The sequence below is a fragment of the Neolamprologus brichardi genome, chromosome 3, assembly GCF_056152115.1.
Source record: "Neolamprologus brichardi isolate AB-2024 chromosome 3, ASM5615211v1, whole genome shotgun sequence".
In the NCBI taxonomy this organism is placed as follows: domain Eukaryota; kingdom Metazoa; phylum Chordata; class Actinopteri; order Cichliformes; family Cichlidae; genus Neolamprologus; species Neolamprologus brichardi.
In genome coordinates this window covers 46175145-46194189 of record NC_142106.1, presented here as the reverse complement: position 1 = coordinate 46194189, position 19045 = coordinate 46175145, and the positions used below count along the sequence as shown (strand labels likewise).

General features: G+C 42.0%; 1 protein-coding gene across 7 annotated transcripts in view; it reads right to left on the bottom strand.

The window, feature by feature from the left end:
- Positions 1-19045, bottom strand: part of nrxn2b (neurexin 2b) — a 739753-nt gene that overhangs the window by 14350 nt on the left and 706358 nt on the right. For 6 of the 7 annotated variants that reach the window (XM_035912885.2, XM_035912888.2, XM_035912886.2 and 3 more), the window contains 2 exons: positions 14956-15045; positions 3302-3624 (listed from right to left, as the gene is read on the bottom strand). In XM_035912885.2, coding sequence (XP_035768778.1) covers positions 3302-3624; positions 14956-15045 — 413 coding nt within the window. The remainder of the gene's footprint in view (positions 1-3301; positions 3625-14955; positions 15046-19045) is intronic. The other variant, XM_035912887.2, reaches the window with a different exon arrangement.

The following is a 19045-nucleotide window of genomic DNA, read 5'->3' as shown; positions in this document are numbered from 1 at the left end:
AGATGGTTTCTTTCACTCCTCTTTCAAACCATCTGTCCTCTCTGTCCAAAATGTGAACATTGGCATCCTCGAAAGAGGATGGGACCCACACCCAGTTTCACACCTTGGCTCAGGTGATTAGAGTATCATCAGGGGGTCCTTTTGTCCCTCTGTGGGGGGGATACTCCCACTAGGTTTAAATCTGGGACTCTCCACCATTTGACCTTAGAACTGAAGAAGCTTCTCGGATGAGAGGTGAAACGTCTTCAAGTAACTTAAAGACGTCCAGACGCTTTTCTTTGCAAGCTCCTTTGACTATCTGATTTTTAGTTTTCAACTACTATTAATGCTGCACATAACAGACTCTTAAGTGGCATTATTCAATGTTTCCTGCTGTATGGACCTCGTCATTTACTTTCTGTTTCACCAAAGAATCAGCTTCTTTTCTAATACAGCTGTCTATGCTTTGGACTGAAGGTTTAACTGGCTGCAAAATAAGTCTTGAGTTTAGTATCTAAAGTGTCGAGTCTTATCGAACACAATGTGATGTTTATTTTGTAAATTATTTTCTGAATCAGTGTCGGGAAGGATGGTAAAGCAGGGTTGGGTGGGCGTACATTGGGACTGACAAGTTGGTACCATAAAAGCACACGGGCTCTAAGTCAGATCCTCCCCCTTCAAATTAGACCTTCAAAAACAGAGCTTCACAAACCAATGGATAATGTCACATTGGCTACGCCTGTCTTCATATACCCTGTAAGATTGTGACTCACGTATCCCAAATTTTCGCCAGGCACAGTGATAGTCTGTGATTCTGATTGAGTTTGAGTCGTGTATGGGTTTTTGCTCCGTCTTGTCTGTTCGGCTTCGATACACACCGCTGCTCGCGCTAAATACACTGTTTTCTTCCATTTCCCCCCCAACTGCTGTTCCTGCCACAAATATGAAAACAAACAACACTTCGAGTTCACCACAGGCTCTTTCCCAGGACAGATCCTGGTGTTTAAAAGAGCAAATATAAATGATTTCATACAGTCTGGTGCCTCTCAGCTGTTGTAAAAATCAATGTAATCCTCCACCCTTCAAGAGGTTTTGCCTAATTTTGCTAGGCTACAGCTGTGTTCACAGTTATTCTTTTGTTGCTTTATTCTGTCTTTCCTTTGGGTTGGGGGACAGAGGAGGTAGCACACCTGGGACCATGTGTATGAATGATCAGCGCTAATGTTTTTAGGCTTTTCTACACACAGAAAATGCCTGTTTGATCATTAAAATACATGCATAGTGACTCATAGGTAATATCTTTTGATTCGCCAGCATATATCCTTAATGCTATTTTTGTCTATTGTGGCAATACACTTGGTTGAGCTAGGTGCATAATAATCATAAAGATGGAGCCATTAAAATGTGTGTACACTATCTAAAAAATAGAGTCTTAGCAATAAAAAGCACTCTAAAGGTGGAACCGTGCTTTTTTATGACCCAACATAAACATAAGTCAGCAAATGGAATACACATTAAGGCTTGTAACAACCAAAAGGCAGACAACACTCAAGAGTGCTCTGCTATCCTAAAATGCTTCCGGATAATTTATCAAGCGGGGCAGTCTGGGGCTGCCAATTTCACATCACAGACAGATGCTTTTAAAGCTCGCTATACGCTCAACGTGGAGAGCAGGTTTCGCCAAGAAGTCTGGAGGCCAGAGACATTGAACTGAGTGCATCCTACATGTGGCATCTTAAATCCATGATCTCATGTTTAAAGAGAAGAGAGAGAAACACTAAATCACAGACCAACTGATTGTGCCAACTGGGCACAATCAAGATGCTGTTGACTGCGAAGGAGCTCTGACAGGTTTTAGATCCAAAACTTTTTGTTTGTACTTCCGTGGCACCGATAACCATGCCTGAGACAAGCGCACCTTCATATTTTGTCAACGGCCATCAAAGTATTAGTTTGATGAGCCTGTGGAGGCCTCATTAAGGCTGACTTTTATCAATGTACAAGAAAGAAAGAAAAACAGTTGCTGCAAAACTAAAAGTTTTCTTTAATCTGGGTGCTCGCAGCATAACTTTGCATCTATTGTGGAGCGGTGCCAACAGCTTCACCTTATCTTTAGTCTAATTGGAACTGCCACATTTACCCAAAATGAGGCACAATAGGAAGGTTTGAGACGATGATAAAAGGACAAAGACGAAGATCTAAACACACTCTGGATCTGCTGATCATGGTTTTCAGGGAAGAGTGTGAGTGGCTCGCTGACTGATCTCAGATATGCCTCTGTGGACATGAAGAGTGCTAATGAACACAACCGAATAAGAGGAAAGCACTAGTAATTGGCACCGTGCTTTTGTGTTTTCCGCGACACCATAACAGTATGCCATGGAGCTGATTTGAAAGTATGGAATTGACAGGTTTTAAAGCTTTCAACTAATTAAGGTACAAAATCTTTACAGCGCCAAATATAGCTGACGTACACTACATCCACGAGCATGGGCGACAAGCTTTCAGCGCTTCCTCTCATGGCATGGATCACACTTTTTTTTGCACAGCACACAGTTTATAGCTAATGATGCTGGATGTGAACTGGAGCATATTCCCCTCCTGGATCTTGTTATTAGGTCTTTTTATGATGGCCCGCCTCTTCCATCTTCTTGCATGTGGGCAAGGAAAACGTCCCCTACCGTTTGCTAATTGTTGCTTTCCGTGCTGGTAATATGTGCCTTTAACCCATGTGGATAATCATCAGAGCATAAATCACAGCCTCTCACATGCGCACGATGTAGACTCGTAAATGGAAGTTCATTGTTGTGCTCTTTGTGTAGCAAGATTTCCTTCTCGAGATGGTCCTGCCTTCGACCAGCCTCTGGATGAGCAGCGTTTTCTAGGATCCCGGTCAGCCACGTCTTCTTAAAGAAAATCAAAACCGCAGTGTTGATTGGTCTAATGGATGGATCAAACAGCTGAGGGCTGTTTGACCATCTGAATACAGCTGATGGCTAACAAGGGGAAACTCGCACACAGCACAGAGCTGAGAATGTGACTGTTTGACCTTGTAGCTGACATCTGATTTCTTTTGAAATCTCTTCATGTAAGAAGAACCATCTGGTTACTTGGCCATGCTGTTTAATCTTTCAAATATTGTTTTCAGCAGTTCGAGGATTTTGGGGGAACTTTAAAAAAGCCAATTAAAACTAACTGGCAATGGTCCATCACAATGCACAGCACCAGAGCATCTTCTTGCCTCGTGACTCAAACAGCAGCCTTTTGATTTTTCTCTATGAATCATATAAACAAGCTGGCATCACTAGCTCGCTTTGCTCACCTGTGTCACACTGTCCCTCATGGTTGGCGAGCGCTGTTTGCGGGTGGTGGTTGTGGCCATGGTGGTGGTTGTCTCCATGATTGTGGTGGACATATCAGCCAGCGGGGTGGTGGAGGTGGTGTCGGTAGTCAGCACCGAGGGCACGTCACCCACCAGCCTCAGGTTGCCCTGGGTCTGGACGTTGGGGTCGCCCTCGGCTGCTAGTTTGAGGACCTGCAGGCCGTTGTAGTACAGGCCTGAGATCTGGCCCTGGAAGTGGCGCCCTTTCTCTCCACCACCGATTTTGATGAACGCTTGGCTGTTGAAGATGGTCAGCTGGCGACCTAAAATGCGACAGGATGAAGGAGGAGAGAGAAGCGGAAAGAAGAGAGGTCATGAAAGAGGGGAAGGAAAGAAAGGGGCAAAGAATACAAATCAGGTCATGATCTTTAGGTGAGCTTCAACATAAAACACGGTGAATCGGAGGAGATAGGGGGAGTGTTTCAATCACAAGGGATTTCCTGGGTAACACTTTAGGGAGATTGGACCCTGGCTTGCTGCAGTTGCAGTCATTACGGAGCTAGTCACGTGGCACATTCCCAGAAAAGCACCCTGAATCTGGCAGTCAAATAGATTGCAGGAGCAGTCGCGGATTGACCCTGAGACTGAAGGTTCACAGCAAAACGCATCTCATTTGCCCTGAGATGGAATATATTAGAACAATGCTGGGTCTATGTCATTGACCTCCAATGCACATGAGCTGCACAATGATAAAGTATCTCTGCCAGAGTGAAAACCATCACCCTGCTTTGCCATCTAAAGGAGGAAAATGAGATTCTCATTGGAAGAAAATGTTTAATTCAGCAGGGGCTGTTCCTCTCTGTGGTCATTACCATTCATCTGGATGGATAGATGGATGAAGAGAGGACAAAGTCAACCGTTTAACCAGGGTCCAATACTAATGTGTCACCAGGTCTTGTGGTGTAGGGGCAGAGTGGGGGCAGTCTGACAGGTATAGTTTTTCTCCCTGTATTTTCTCCAACTGACATCCGTTTAGATTTTATTTTATTCACCTCCTCCCCTCCTCCCCCTCCGACAGGCATGCATCCCTACTGTGCCTGCTTATCCCCAACGCTCAGACTGACACAATCTTTGACCCCTAGTGAGACTCACATGGACATCGGGGAATATTCAGGTTAGAGGAAAACTGTTGGAAGGATGTGGGTTAAGAACAGTCCTTATGAGGTAATTACTCAGAGGAGAAGGATGGGAGAAGCTAAAGAGGTTTTTTATGGATTAATCAATCCCTGCAAGGAAAGGGAGTGTGTTTGTTCGTGAAAGGGATACTGCGCTAATGTGTGCATTTGGGAGTGAAATATTGACTCAGTAGACATGGTGGGCTACGAATCTTGGGCCTGAAGGGAGTGTGTTTATGAATGTGTTTGTACGTGTGCATGTACGCATATTTATTACGTGTGCAGGTATGGGAGATTACTCCTCAGCGCTTCTGCTGGCACTCCTGCTCAAGTAATCTGCTCACAGTGACTTCCCTGCATGTGATTCAATTAAATAACAAATGCTCTGAATAACTTTCTGAATGCTTGTTTCATGGTTTCAATCAGACTGTAAGCTGGTGACAACTTTCTTCTCATCAGACGCTGGGGACAGGCTCAGGTCCCATTTGCTTTCAATTAGGAGAGCTGAGAGGGTTCTTCATCACTATAATTATAATTTACTCTTCATCTATATGGGTGTGTTGACCTGTTTATAAGATTCAGGTGTGCGGGAATATCAGAGGAATTATGTCAATGAATGCTTGTGTTGGTACGTAAATGTAAAACTGCATGTTTAATCTGTATGTAGACTCTACAGAAGTGCTGAAGACATAAATCTGTTTCCTCGATGAGGGCCATTACACACGTCAGCCTATTATCAGATCATTAGACCCACCAAGGTCCCACAAGGGACTGGGCTCCTGTCCCCTAACTCTATAATAATGAGACTTAATGTCTGGCATATGCGCTGTTGACATAATATCTGACTCTTATTCTCTTATATCATTACTTAGCATGTTTAGCGTGGGAGTGATGCTGCAATAAATAGAACAGGAAAGGATGAACAGACTGTTAAACTACGAACATCAGCCGGGAAAATACAGGAGAAAATACATGCACGTGTATACACAAAGATTCACTTTAAACATCAGGACTGAACACGCGCGCACACACACACACACTTGCACTAAAATTTTAGCCCACTTAATTAACCCCACCCCGCACACGTCCACAAATCAGCCCAGAAGGTCTCCATTGTAAACATAGAGGGTCATAGAGTGTGGACAAGTTGAAGACATGGTGTTTTTCTATTGTGTGTGATGTGAAACTCCAAGTCACTAGATGGTCTGTTCAGATAGGACAATTTACTCCACAGGAGTTAAGTGTAATGGTGGCAGAGTTACACTCTGAGCCAGGGACACAGTCATAAGTAAGCTATATTGACAAGCGGCTTATGATTATGATGTAGAGTAAGGAGGATTAGTAATACTTCCTAGAGTCACTGCACATGCATTCATGTATCATACATATTTCTTAAAATGTCCAAGCATCCGTTGGGTGACCCATTTAATGCCTCTCTGTGTAAAAGAAAAAAAAGCCTTGAGCACATGAGAGTAGTGTGGCCGTTTATGTGCTCATCCCATATGAGACAAAGAAAGCCAAGAAGAAAGGTGCCCTCTAGACTAGATGAAGGGAAATCAGTGTTTGTTTTTGTAGCTGTCTGCTCAGGATGAGACTCTAACAAGGCCTGATGAAGTTATTGTTTCAGGGTCTGCCGGGTCAAATCAAAAGTGACATGTGGTTTTAGAACCAATTTTGGCGGCAGGCGTAAGTGGGGCGGGGTGGAGGCGAGGAAAGATAGAAAGAGAAGCCTCTGCAATGACATGCAATCACGGCGCTTAATATGACAGAGCTGGCTGTGGCGCTGCTGCAGAGAAGAGGGTGTGTGTGCATGTATATAATAACTTATGAAATGTGTCAGTGAAACGACCTTTATGTGTGTGACAGTTGGCCTTTTCAAGTAGTGTCTATTTCCTCAACATTTATTTACATACACCTCTCCCTCTGTGTGTGCGCTTGTGTGTATTAGGCAGCAGCACAGCACACATGGGTTACACATTGATGAGGTTCTGTTTCACCAATTTCAATGTGTATGGATGTGTTTTGCCGCTCTCCACAGGAATTTTAAGGTGATAGACATTTAATGGGCAGAGGCTTGACGATGGAAGCAGCTGGATAGGGGTGGCTGTAGGGTGGGGTGGTGGCGTTAGAGGGGCTAAATGGATTGGGGTGTGTATGTGCGTGTTTGTGTGTTGGGGCGAGGGGCTGACAGCCAGCCTTTCATTATAATGGGCATCCGCAGCCATACACAAAGCCTTAATTAACTGCAATGCAGAGACCAGAATGGTCAGACTTCTGTAATCAGCTACTGCAGAGACTGAGCGGAGTTCATACATCTATCCCTCTATCTGTTTATATACCCATATGTCTGAAAATAATTGATTTTTTAAAGATTTTAAAGTGTGAGAATTACGAGCAAAAATAATAAACGGCTATGCATATTCAACATGAGTGCAGTGTATATACATTTAGCGTGTGTGCGCTTGTGTGTATTGTGTGTATTGCGCTTGTGCTTGTGTGTATAAAGATGTCTCTAAATGTAATGGATGCTAATGGATGCTAACATGTTGATGTTAAGTAGGAAAAATGCTTTGCCTGACAGACTCACAGTTACAATCCCAATATATTCCCATTCTAAAACGCTAAACTTCACAGCATTAAAAAGCTACAGCTTAACAGGTGTAGGCTATTTAACTGTACCTCTCAACAATGTTTGTAGTGTTGGTGCTTTTTAAAGCATTTTTATTGAAATTAAAGTCCAAGAGGTTTGTCCTTCAGTTTTGTTAGTGAATCGCTAGTATTAACATGTTAGCTAACACTAATAAACTACATGTGCCATTTCAGTTCTCCAAAATCTGAATGTTAAAATCCAGTCTAATTGGATGTACAGTCTCTGGTTTGCTAGCATGCTAGCTATTGGTAGATAACAGGAAACAAGGTATAGCTGAAGGTGAAAGACTGTCTCAAACCATTATGTATTATTTCATGCCTGATTATACTGCTAAACTTCACAGCCTGGAATAAGGATCAAAATTCTTATAATTCTTAGAATATCAAAGGAACACATCTAAGGCAACAGGGTATTCATCTGATAATTGTGATCTCAGGCAAAAATGATGGACCAACAAACACTGTCATCTAATGAGCCACCCTACCAGGATGTCTAAAAGCACACATTACTATTAAAGCTACAGTCGTTCAGTACCAATTGAACATGGAAATTGATTTTAATGATCAGTTTTCGCACCACCAGAGCAGAAAAATCTGCACAACCATCCACCTTCTTCAGCTATGTTCAACCTGATACCTACAAATAGCTGCCAAGGTATTCTTAGCTACGTAGCTTTATGTGCAGCTATAAAAAAAAAAAGCTTTATTTCTTGTAAATGCAGATGGTGCCTTATTAAGAAACGCAAACTGAGAGAGCAGACCAGTTTGGGCCTGTTTTTAGCGTATTCTCTCAGTGTCACTTTGAGAGACGTGAGATGTAATTCTTTCCTTCACTACATACCTATATTCAGAATAAATAATGGCCCTTAGATTTAAATCCATAGGCTATGTATTTAATGAACAAATAGGGGAATACAGACTATAGACATGTTGCATACCAACAAAAAAGCTGTTGGTGATGAAGTGATATGGATAGAAATATGCTGGAAAGCACCATGATCTAGGAGCCTTATTATAGCAGTTACATACATACAATATATATATCGTATACCATACAGGTATATCGTGATTACATGTGAATCCCAAGGCAGTCAGCCATTGAGATTGTTGAGATGTGTATATCTTTTTTCCCCATTTCTAAGGGCAGCATCGTTAGCATCCATTATAAGCAACAATCACAACCCCCTACATCCTGTCTTAGCCGATAGGTAATCAATATGACAGGAGATGTGGACTCCCTGCTATAGTACACTTTACCCTGGCCTGCAATATTATCACAGGGCTTTTCCTCAGCAGTGTCTTCAAACAAAGCATATATATTTTAATAAAACAAAATGAAATGCTTGAAGTAAATTAGCATTATAAAAATCCATACATGTATAATTTACTTTCTTTTAATGCTGGCCACAGTGAAACTCCTGAGTAATCTACCCAAGCCTGGAGAAAAAGAGATGATAAAGAAAGGTTGGACAGAGTCTTGGAAAATAGGGACATAAGAGATGACAGAAGCGAGGGAGGATGACAGACGAGGAGGACAGAGAAAGAGCAAGTGTGCATGAGGACCGAATGTCAAAGAGACAGAGCGAGGGCATGAAAGGGTGGGATAGAGAGAGTGCATGACAGGCTCGATAAAAAGAACAAGAGGAATGATGCAGTTAAAGAGTGGCTGCAGAGGCAGACATACAGTAACACACAAGAGTAAGACGGTAAGAAGCAAGCAGAAGGGGGAGTAAGTCATGTAGTGAGATGAAAGGCAAAAGGAAAGGGGAAAAAAGAAGAAGAAGAAAGTGCAGTGAAGTGCTTATTATGGATATTAAATGATCACGGGAAGCACTAGTGAGTCACCTCCAGCTTTGCACCCTGATTTTCAAGTATAGCCACTTAATCACATGGTTAACTTAGTTATAACAGGGTTTTATATCTACCTTCCTTGACTAATGCCAACGCTTTCTGCTGTGTGTCTCCCCACAAACCTGCTGTTTGACCACAGAAGGTGCTCATAAAGAGGACGTAGGGATACATTAACACAGAGGTGGTGAGAATACTAAAATAAAATACCCAGATGTCAAAAACAACATCGTAAAAACGGACCTAAGAATTGTAAAATTTTGTGATTAGTGATAGATTGTGTTAAATTTGTCTTTCATTAGTTATAATATGGTAAAAGTGATTGAACTGACACTTTTATATTCCTAATACATGGCTAAATACAAAGTCGGTGGTGAAAAGAAATTCCCAGAAAAAAAGCCAACTGGTCCGAAAACAGTCCATTTCACACAGCGATTCTATGTGCACACTGACTCTAAGACTGGGTGGAAATTGCAGTGGACCTCAGCGTCTTTACTTCAGTAAGAACTAAAAATAACACACTGAAATGATAACCAAACATCTATTCAAGAAGATTTTTGCAATAGCTACAAACACCGTTAATATCTTGCATGAAAAGTATAAATGTATACTTTTTGTGTGCCTGAAGATTCAATTCAATTCAACTCAATTTTATTTATATAGCGCCAAATCACAACAAAAGTCGCCTCAAGGCGCTTCATAGATACAGAGATATAATGCAGTACCTGATTGCACATTTTAAATCTTTTATCTGGGCACTAGTTTCACCGCAGTCTGAGTTCTCTTTGATAAAGATTACCTCTTTGACCAAAAGTAAAATGCTCTGAAGCTGTAAAAGCACATTTCTACCTTCAGTCTTCCTCAACTACAGAGAAATGGCTTGTCACAGATGAGCTGTGGTCAGTAATTACTATCTATGTTGAGCCAACCTGGGGAGTGGGCTGGTTTTAGGCCACGCTTGGATTGCTATTGCACAGATTGCTTGTCGGAGGCAGAAAAATAATGGTTGTATGTCTGTTGCAACCCTCAAAATGTATGTGGAGAGGAGAGGAGGGGACGGTTTAGCCCTTCCTCTGCCTGTGGACCTGAAGCAGGAGGGAGGCACCCGGAGAGTGAAAGGAGTGGATGGTGGTAAAGGATGATCTAAGTGTATATGAGGGGGATATGAAAAGCACTGCAGCTGGAGAGAGCAGTATCTCTCTCCCACCACCGTCATCATTACGCCTCTCTCATCCTCCTTCTACTCCTGTTATCTCACAGAGAGGAGGCATGCCATATGGTTGCAAGAAGCTTCTATTCCGAATGTTTTCTCTTGCAGGGTGGGAAGGATGGCCCAGAATTCACCTCTGTCAATGCGCTCCTTTTTGAGGTGCAGAGTGCAAACTTGGACCGCTAGCGTGCAGAGTCTGTATTTGTTTCTGTGCACAAATCCTTCATGCACCTGCAGAATTTAGAGTATCCGTATCAACAAACATGAACTCCCCTATTTCCATTTTCTTCTCCAAAGAAAAAAGGATAGGAAAGGATAAAGTCGAAGAAGGCAGGAGCACAATGGGGGCGGGGTGGGATGCTGACAAAGTCGATTATGAAGCGTTCCCAAGTTATCTCCTTGGTGCACAGCTCTCCTTGGTAATTAAGAACGTTTTGCTTTTTTACTCCCCAGAAGTTGGGCTGGTTCGGGTAGAACACTATGAATTAATTGTGTTTGACAATGGCGATGAGGGGCCAAATGCAGCATGAAGATAGACAGAAAGTCTTGGGAGGCAGAGTGGAGCCCTGAGGTCCTTGAAGGAAGCTCTGGGCAGTGAGACTGTGATGGTGCAGCGAAGTACTCTGGAGACAATAGATTGGATGTAATCAGATGTGGCTCTATATCTGATCCTACATCTGTATGTGGATCTTAAACAAGTGATACTGTCGAGGGAGCGACAAAGAGAGATAGCAAAGTGGTTAGCTGGGCGCAGTTTTCTTTCTTCCTGTTCTCTCCAGCTGTGACTGTGCTGTTTTTAGGCCATTTCATGGTAGGGGACCATGAAATAACAGTAAAGAGTCCCTTATTTCAGACTAAAGAGACGTGTTCCCGCTGCCACTTCTCTTCTCATGAGCAAGCACGTTGAAATTCATTCCGTCTCCCCCTGCTTCTCTCAGATATGGCTGTAATAGTGCAGCGAGATCAAATGAGAAAACAAGATAGTAACTCTGCGGGATGCAAAGCTTATGATGGAGTTACTGAAAGACAGCCTCATATGGCTTTACTCTCAATTGACTGCTGCCAGATGTGAGAAAATCTCTGAAATGAAGCTGGGATCATGAATAGCAGCTCTGGACCAATGCCTGGCCAGGAGATTTGATTTGGGCTTTGGCACCACACCAAGCGGAGGGCACTTGATTGCTTTCACTTTGGGAATTGGGGCGCTCGCACCAAACCATTAAACACTGAACGTTAAACCTAGTTCTAGCGTTTTAGCCTGCAGAGACCTGGTATCCTAGTATTCCTCCCTTCTTCTACTCCCTGCACTTGTGTAGCTCAACTCCAGGCTTGATTGTCAGGCTGCCGGGGAGCTCTAGAGGGATAGAGTCGTTGCCAGAAGAAGATGTTCCAATTCCTCTGGGAGCTTTTTTCGCTTCGCTTCCTTCCTTTTCGCATCTGTTAAAGTGAACACCTACGGGAAATTGATTCTTGCCGGTTATTTGTACTGTTTATTTTCTAGTGGAGCTCCCTAATGAGATGTGGAAGCTGTGACACATATTTATTGTTTCTAGCAAAAAAAAACGGGGAATGCTTGCCAAGTATTTTTCTTTTTTTTGCGTAAGGTTGGCATTGGTGGTCAGAGGAAAAAGGAGGAGGATAAGAAGGGAGAGTGAGGGTTAGGAAAGGCAGCGAGAGAGGAGAAAACTTGGGATGACAGACCCATCACAAGAAGAAGAATAAGGGGACACATGTGAGGAAGTTTTGTCCCGGCTAGAGCTGTTGCAAACTTTTGGGACTTGGGATTTTTCCCCTCCACTGGGTCTCTGTAATGGCTGCCGTTTTGGATTTAGTCAGCAGGCACCGAGTTGGCCAGAGATGCTAACTCTGATCTGCCTCACACACAGTTGGGGAGATGGGATAAAGGCTTCAGAATGAGATGTAGTGAGACAGTGCAGCGCCACAGCCCAGCTCTCCTTTAGGACACTTCTGGCTCCAGTGACTTCCATTATATCCCGGTGTGACTAAAATACTGATTTGTGATAGCGAATGCGGGCGATTAGCTCTCTTATTTTTACTTCTGTCCACATATGAAGGTAATAACGCGTTGAGATTTGTACTTATAAGATCTGAAAGATATGGAAGTTTTCCATGCTTGGCGAGTTTTACAGAATTGATGAAACACTAAAGGCACTTGAAGAGGAGACCCACGGGGCTGATTGTTTTCCTCGCTCTGGTCAAGAACCCTGAAACATGTAAAGACCCTCTGAGGCGCTGATGTAAGAAAAATCACTGGACACCAGAGACCATAAACCCCATATTGGCAACACAGCCTGGACCATTACAAGCCATCCATTTCAGAATGAATGATCCCGGCTGTTTGCCACACACACACACACACACACACACATGAACCAGTGTGTAAGTCTTGTTCAAGTATACCACTCACCCTGCATAGCAAATACACACAGAAGGATACATTAAAATACATCAATCTCTTTAGGAGTGAAAACAATAAATGTTAAAGGGACCTTCATTTATTTTTGCTTAGACACATTTTGTTGAAATGACCCAGAGCAGCTGTGTCGCTGCTGAATTTGGCCTTCAGTCATTTGCTGTGTTTTAACCCTCTGAGTTTTGCTTTACATCAAGATGGGGACAACGGGAAGATGTTGCCACTTGGAGATTTGTGTCTTTTAGCAGGAGTTAGAACATTGTTAGCTTCGTATTTAGTTCTTGTCCCGAACGACTGCCGTAACCTGTCCAAGTTCTTCCAGATACCAGCGTCCAGGGCAAATTATGTTCAAAGATTAAGCATCGTTTATAACACGGTTATAACTGAGGGCTCTCTGAATTTTGTCACCAGCGGGGCAAAGCTGGGAAATCAGTCAGATCGTTTCAATTTAAGAACGCGGACGACGTAGCAGCGAGAGAAGCCCCCAGCGGTTAGTGTGGGTGGAGTTTGATTTGCTGTTAGGTGGTTAGATTCTGCTTAGAGGTTTCTTAGCTTAAATCTCTCTCCATGTCCTTATCAAAGCAACAAACAGCTTTAACCCTTTGAGCTTAGCAATGTCCTCTAATCCCCATTCATTATCTAATCTAGTTACAAACAGCCACTTTTCCTCTTCAGTCCGTGACGTGTGTAAGACGTTCATTTAATGAATCCCATAATATTAACAAATAAAGACCTTGCAGATTCCCCCCACCCCCCAAAATGCACCCAAAAATGATCAAAGCCTGCACTTGAGATTTAATGGGTGTTTATTTGTTTATTTCTCCTGCCTACTTTCTGCAAAAGCTCTCATCAAAATGATTGGATACAGGCTCATATCAAACTATAGAAGAAAGAGAATAATAGATTCAGTTTAATGCTCAGTCTCTTTAGAGTTTCATAGCATGCACAAATCATTTCATAAGTGGGTAAGTCATTTTTTATTGATCCACTTTTTCATTCAACTTTCATCTCCCAAGTCTTTTTAATTCTGATTTGTGTCCTAACTAACCTCAGCAAAAGTGCATTCCCTGGCATGTCAGAGGAGAGCACAGAAGTCAGTTTTCCTCGAGCTAGAAATGAATGCAATGATTGTTTTGTTTCCATGAAATAAATATGCAAGCACTTCATTTATCTTGTTTGTCTGTCACATGAATACTTCATTTAGCTCTCGCAGACAAATTTTATCTTCTGAATTTATGCGTGCATGTTTTATCGTTCACAACTCCATTTCAGGAACCCCCCTAAAGGTATCTGGCCTCAAAAGCTTAATTCATGATAATTGCAATACATCTCTTATGCAAATAGTGAAGCTATTGCAGATGTTACTGTAAAGTCTTAGATTCTTATCCTTGTACTGTTTTTTTTATAGTCTGCTAGAGTTCTGTGTGCGCTAGTTACCAATAAAAAAATTTGTCTTTGAAGTAGAAACTCGACTTCTTCTTCTTTCTTTCTTTTTAAAAAAATAAGAATCAACCACCTTCAGCAGCACAAACGCGCGGCACAAGACAGAGAGGTTGGGACATTCAGCACTCAAAGGGTTAAAGAATTGTCACTTTCATGGCATCACATTACAAACTTGTGGCTCAAGTTCTGTGTAACGTTGGGCGAGAAATGGAGCCCACACGCTGAACAAACACAACAGTCCCTTTAACTTTTAGTGACTTTCATGGGGATTCTTTTCCTTGAGGATCCACTGATAGTCAGTCTTTTCTTTTTGCTCTGTTTTCATGAGTGATTAGTCAGTACAAGTTCACATTCAGCCAACAAAAGACACATGAAAGAAGCAAACGGATTCACTAGGTTGTTTACATGTGGTCAGGTTATTACGGGGTTATGTTGGGTTATTCGGGAGTTATTTCTCTGAAGAGATGCAGCCCCAGTTTAAGGTGCTTTGGATAAGGTCCTTTTGATATCTCCAAATCAATACTTCAGAGGAACGAAAACTTATAGAAGATAATTGTTTTTTGGAATGACAATTTTTTGTCACAGTGAACAGCTTTAACTGACAACTAGATATAAAACTGAGAGGAAAAGAAAATATCTTCTGACAATACCTCATTTGCAGCGTGGCTTCCCATCACTGGAGATATAGAAAAACTTCAAAAGAATTAGCTAATTATATATCAGTCAGTCATTTGCAGGCTTTTAAAGTCTGCACTGGGTTATAATGGACCCACAGTCGTGTGAAAAAGCCAGATCGTATTCACCCTTGATGCTTGGCACTGCACCTCTTCCAGAGTGGTGGTTAACGGTAGGTTAGGCAGTTAGATCATTAGTGGAGTTAAAGGGATTTTATTACCTTTGTCGAGTAGCCACTCGTCAACTACCCGACCAAGTCGGTATGGGATTCTTTGTCTAGCAATAGCCAGGCGCTCATTATCAAAGTTCCCTTTAAGAAATTTGGAGAAGACAAATTAAGAAAAGGTTACACAAATCTGGAAGTTGAAAGGTTAGAGGTTAGAAGGGCAACATGGCAAATGTTTAGCAAGTTATGTACTTTAAATCAGCTTTAGTTAGGACAGGAAGAACTTGTGGATGTGTTTTCGGGCTGGTTTGTTTGGTTAGACAAGTTAACAGCATTCTAGTTACCTTGAATTTTAAATGATTTTTTTTAAATGCACTAACAAGTTAAACAGATTTATGAATTATTTAGATATAGTATGATTACATTTGTGGAAGTGCTAAATTATAATAGCTGTCACAGAGTCACAGAATCAGCAGTCAGTAAACACAGTTATTACAGTATGAAATAATAAAGCAGAAAAAAGATTTCCCATTGTTATTTCACATGAGCATGACATAATCACAGAGAATTAAAACACATTTCATGGTTGTTCCAAGGAAGACATATTTAAGTTCCTGCCGCACACAAAGCATTGCTGATTAGCAAACCTCCACCATCCAGCCCAACAGGATGGCATTCTGCCTGTGGAGCATCACATCACTTTACATCCAGTTACTCCACTCCGGCTAAAGAGAAAAAAGATTCAGTGAAACTGTCAGCACTGAGTTTTTGTCAGGTTTTTTTCTTCCTTCTTATGCATTAATGGAGCACTTCTCAGTGGCACTTGGCAATTAGCATCACTTCATCAACGTGTCAAAGAAGTTTCATTGCTGCTGTGCAAACTTATTATCCCTCACTTCGCTTCAATCAACCTCGGGGTCATACGCTGTACCTCTTATAGCACTGTCAACAGAGACAGAGCTGGAATTAGGGAAGACGAGGGCTGATGTGACCAGACTTGGGGTTTTAATAAAGTCTAATGCGGTGGTAAAGTCAGAGGATTAATTAGGAGTTTTATGTACGTCAAACAGCAGCCTTTGCGAAAAACCTGAGAGCTATGCTAGCTAAAATGAGGTCAGGGAATCCCCTGGTGTCCTAGCAGAGGGAGAAAGTTCTGCGAGTGGTACCAAAAAATGAGAATCACTAAAGTATATATAAAGTATATATATATATATATATATATATATATATATATATATATATATATATATATATAGATGTAGTATATACACCAACATATAAAATATATGACATGTAGGAATGTGTCCAAAATGCATTACTTGCTACAGTCTGAGGGGGAAAAAAATAGTGGACATAGATTGAATTGGAGTTCATAGCAGGATACTGACAGGAGATGCTGATGGAATTATCTGCAGAGAGATGAGTCAGGGATTCAGGGAAGGTTTGGGAAAAGTGTCTAAACGGTAAACACTCTAAGCTTAGAGTGCTACATCCTGCATCCTCACAAGTATACGCTGATTTTGCCCTAACTCCCCCCCCCCTTAGCACCACCCTCTGTGGTGCCGCAGTGATCTAAAATAGACCACCTCTCAGTTCTGCAGTACCTACATCTACTCCCCAGGGGTCTCTCTACCCACACCTGCCTCTGTAGAAATGGCTCACATAAGCATGAGGAGGTGCGTTTCCACATGTGCATACTGTATATGAAGGGAAACAGTTGTTTGTGTGTGAAGCAGAGGGCCGAAAGATAATGAAATCTGAACAGAGAGAACGCACGGAGAAGGAAGAAGCCTGGGATAAATGATAGCTGGCACACTGATGACGAAAATAGGAATTTTGTCTGGAATTTTGATCTTTGAGTGAGTCTTTTTAGTGACTTGAACCTGATCTTTTTAAGCAGGTTAACATTTGAACCATCTGTGTTTTCTTTCTGAAACTGAAATTAGTCTAAATTGAAAGGAAATGCTCATGCAGCAATTACACGCATGTGTTCACATTGCACTTAAGATTATCCAGGCACAGCTCTGACTTCTGGAAAACCAGTACGGCAATTAGAGTGCACATACAACCCTGGTTTTAGAAATGACACGGCCACTCCGTTGCAATCACCGAATTAGAGAAGGAGAGACAGATGCCGCTGGCAGCAGAGAGGGACAAGGGGAAGATGGGACAAATGAGAGGGGTGTGGTGGTGATGGTGGGGGTTGCAGAAAAACGGCAAAATCAAAATAATAACAGAGCGAAAGGAAAATTGTGGGAGGCAGAAGTCCTTAGTGAGATGAATCAATTGTGTGCATTCGTGTTCTCCTCCTACTGCCACATCTGCCATCTCATCCACAAATCCTGACTAAATCTCCTCCCTCCTCTAACTTTCACTTCTGAATCAGCCACTTCCAGCAACACAATCCAATACAAGATCCCTTTTACCAGCCAAATAATTTGTGGATAATGATCATCCACCGGTACTTCTCTCTCCCTCTAGTGGCAGGCTTCTTCAAAAATGGGTTCACCCTCCTCATCCTCTGTGTCCTCTCTGTGAAAATGTTCCTTTCCTTTCTTGTTTCCATCATTCTTTCTCTAATCCCTTTCCTTTGTCTTACTCACTTATCCATTTCCTCGTGCTTGCTCCTTTCCATCTAACTGCTCTTCTTCTCTGCTTGTCCTTCCCTTATTCTCAAACAATCCTTCAGCCACACTTGGCGCTGTCCTTTTTCTCACCTCCCCTTGCCAAAACTAATTTTGATGTCTTTTTTTGCTAATAACGTCCATGCCCTATTCTTCCCTTGCACCTATATCCCTTCTTTTCATCTCCCGTTCCCCTCGTTCTTTATAAATTCTTCCTCAGCTATTTTTCTGTTCTTTCTCCTTCTATTCGCTATGCACTGCTGTCCATCCAAACTCACCGTTTCTTCTCCCCTTTCCTCACATATCTCTCACTTCCCCCGTTAATCCCCTGCCTTTGTTTTGTTTTATTTACCTTCACTCAATTTTACCTCTGTATTCTTCATTTCCCCACAGCGCAGCAAGTTTATTACTAGGATATTAGATGTAGTACACAGGCACTTCCACACAGTCTAAGTGTGTGGCAGGCAAAGTAATAAATGCTCAGAGTGTAGTGTGTGTACTGTATGTAAATGTGTGTATTCCTTCCCTGGTGATCAGGAGTGAGTGACAACATCCTCATCAACAACCAAAGACAGCAGAGAAATCAACAAGGATGCTTCTTACCTAACCACTTGAAACAAAAACAAAAAAAGAGGGACAAGAGGAAGAAAACAGAATCTGATGGAAACCACAACAAAGAAAATTTGACTATAAATTTAATTTTAGCAAAACATATGTGCAGTGGCAAGGGAAAAAGTGGCACAAAGTCCTGTTGGACAGGTTTTTTTATGTCCTCTACACTGCAATTTCTAAAACCCAAATTCCTCTGTGTCCTGCTTGTGTGTTTGCATCTGTTTGTATTAGGATCCTTAGAGAAATAAGTCATTCTGTGTGAAACAGTGACGCTTCTCCCTTCTCGCTCCTCTCTCCTACCAGCTGAAGCCTGCTCTGCATAAGAATGGGGAGGGGGGGGATAGATTAAACAGCTGGGCCCTTCTCCTCTCCTTCTCCACCATTATCGCGCTCACTCCATTCCCAGGACTGTTCTCTTCGCTTGATATGAAAGATGGAGGAACAATGCTATCGTACCTGGTGCTCAAGTAAAATCTGATATACAAGAGAGGGAGAGATAAACTAGTAAATCAGTCAGTGGTTCTATTACTTTGAGGGATGTATTTTTTTCCTTTTATAGCCAATGTTCACCAATGGAAAGCAGCATATCAGATATAAAGAAATATTCCCTTTAAGGGTCCACACACTTATGCAAGGAAGACTTTCATGATGCATCATGATCTTTGTTCATACCAGGACCAGAAGTGAGGCTTTATTAGCCTTTGTTTACCTGATTTGTAAGTAAGCACTATGTCCTCTAATAATCTAACATAATAATGTGGAATAATATGGTAATGAATGGATTTGTTACTGTTGACTTCTATGTTAAATAATAATGTTTAGCAGACACAGCTCTGCGCTTTATGTCAAATATGAGCCTAAGCCTATACTTCATGCTTCTTCATGTTTAATAACTGTACAAGGTGACA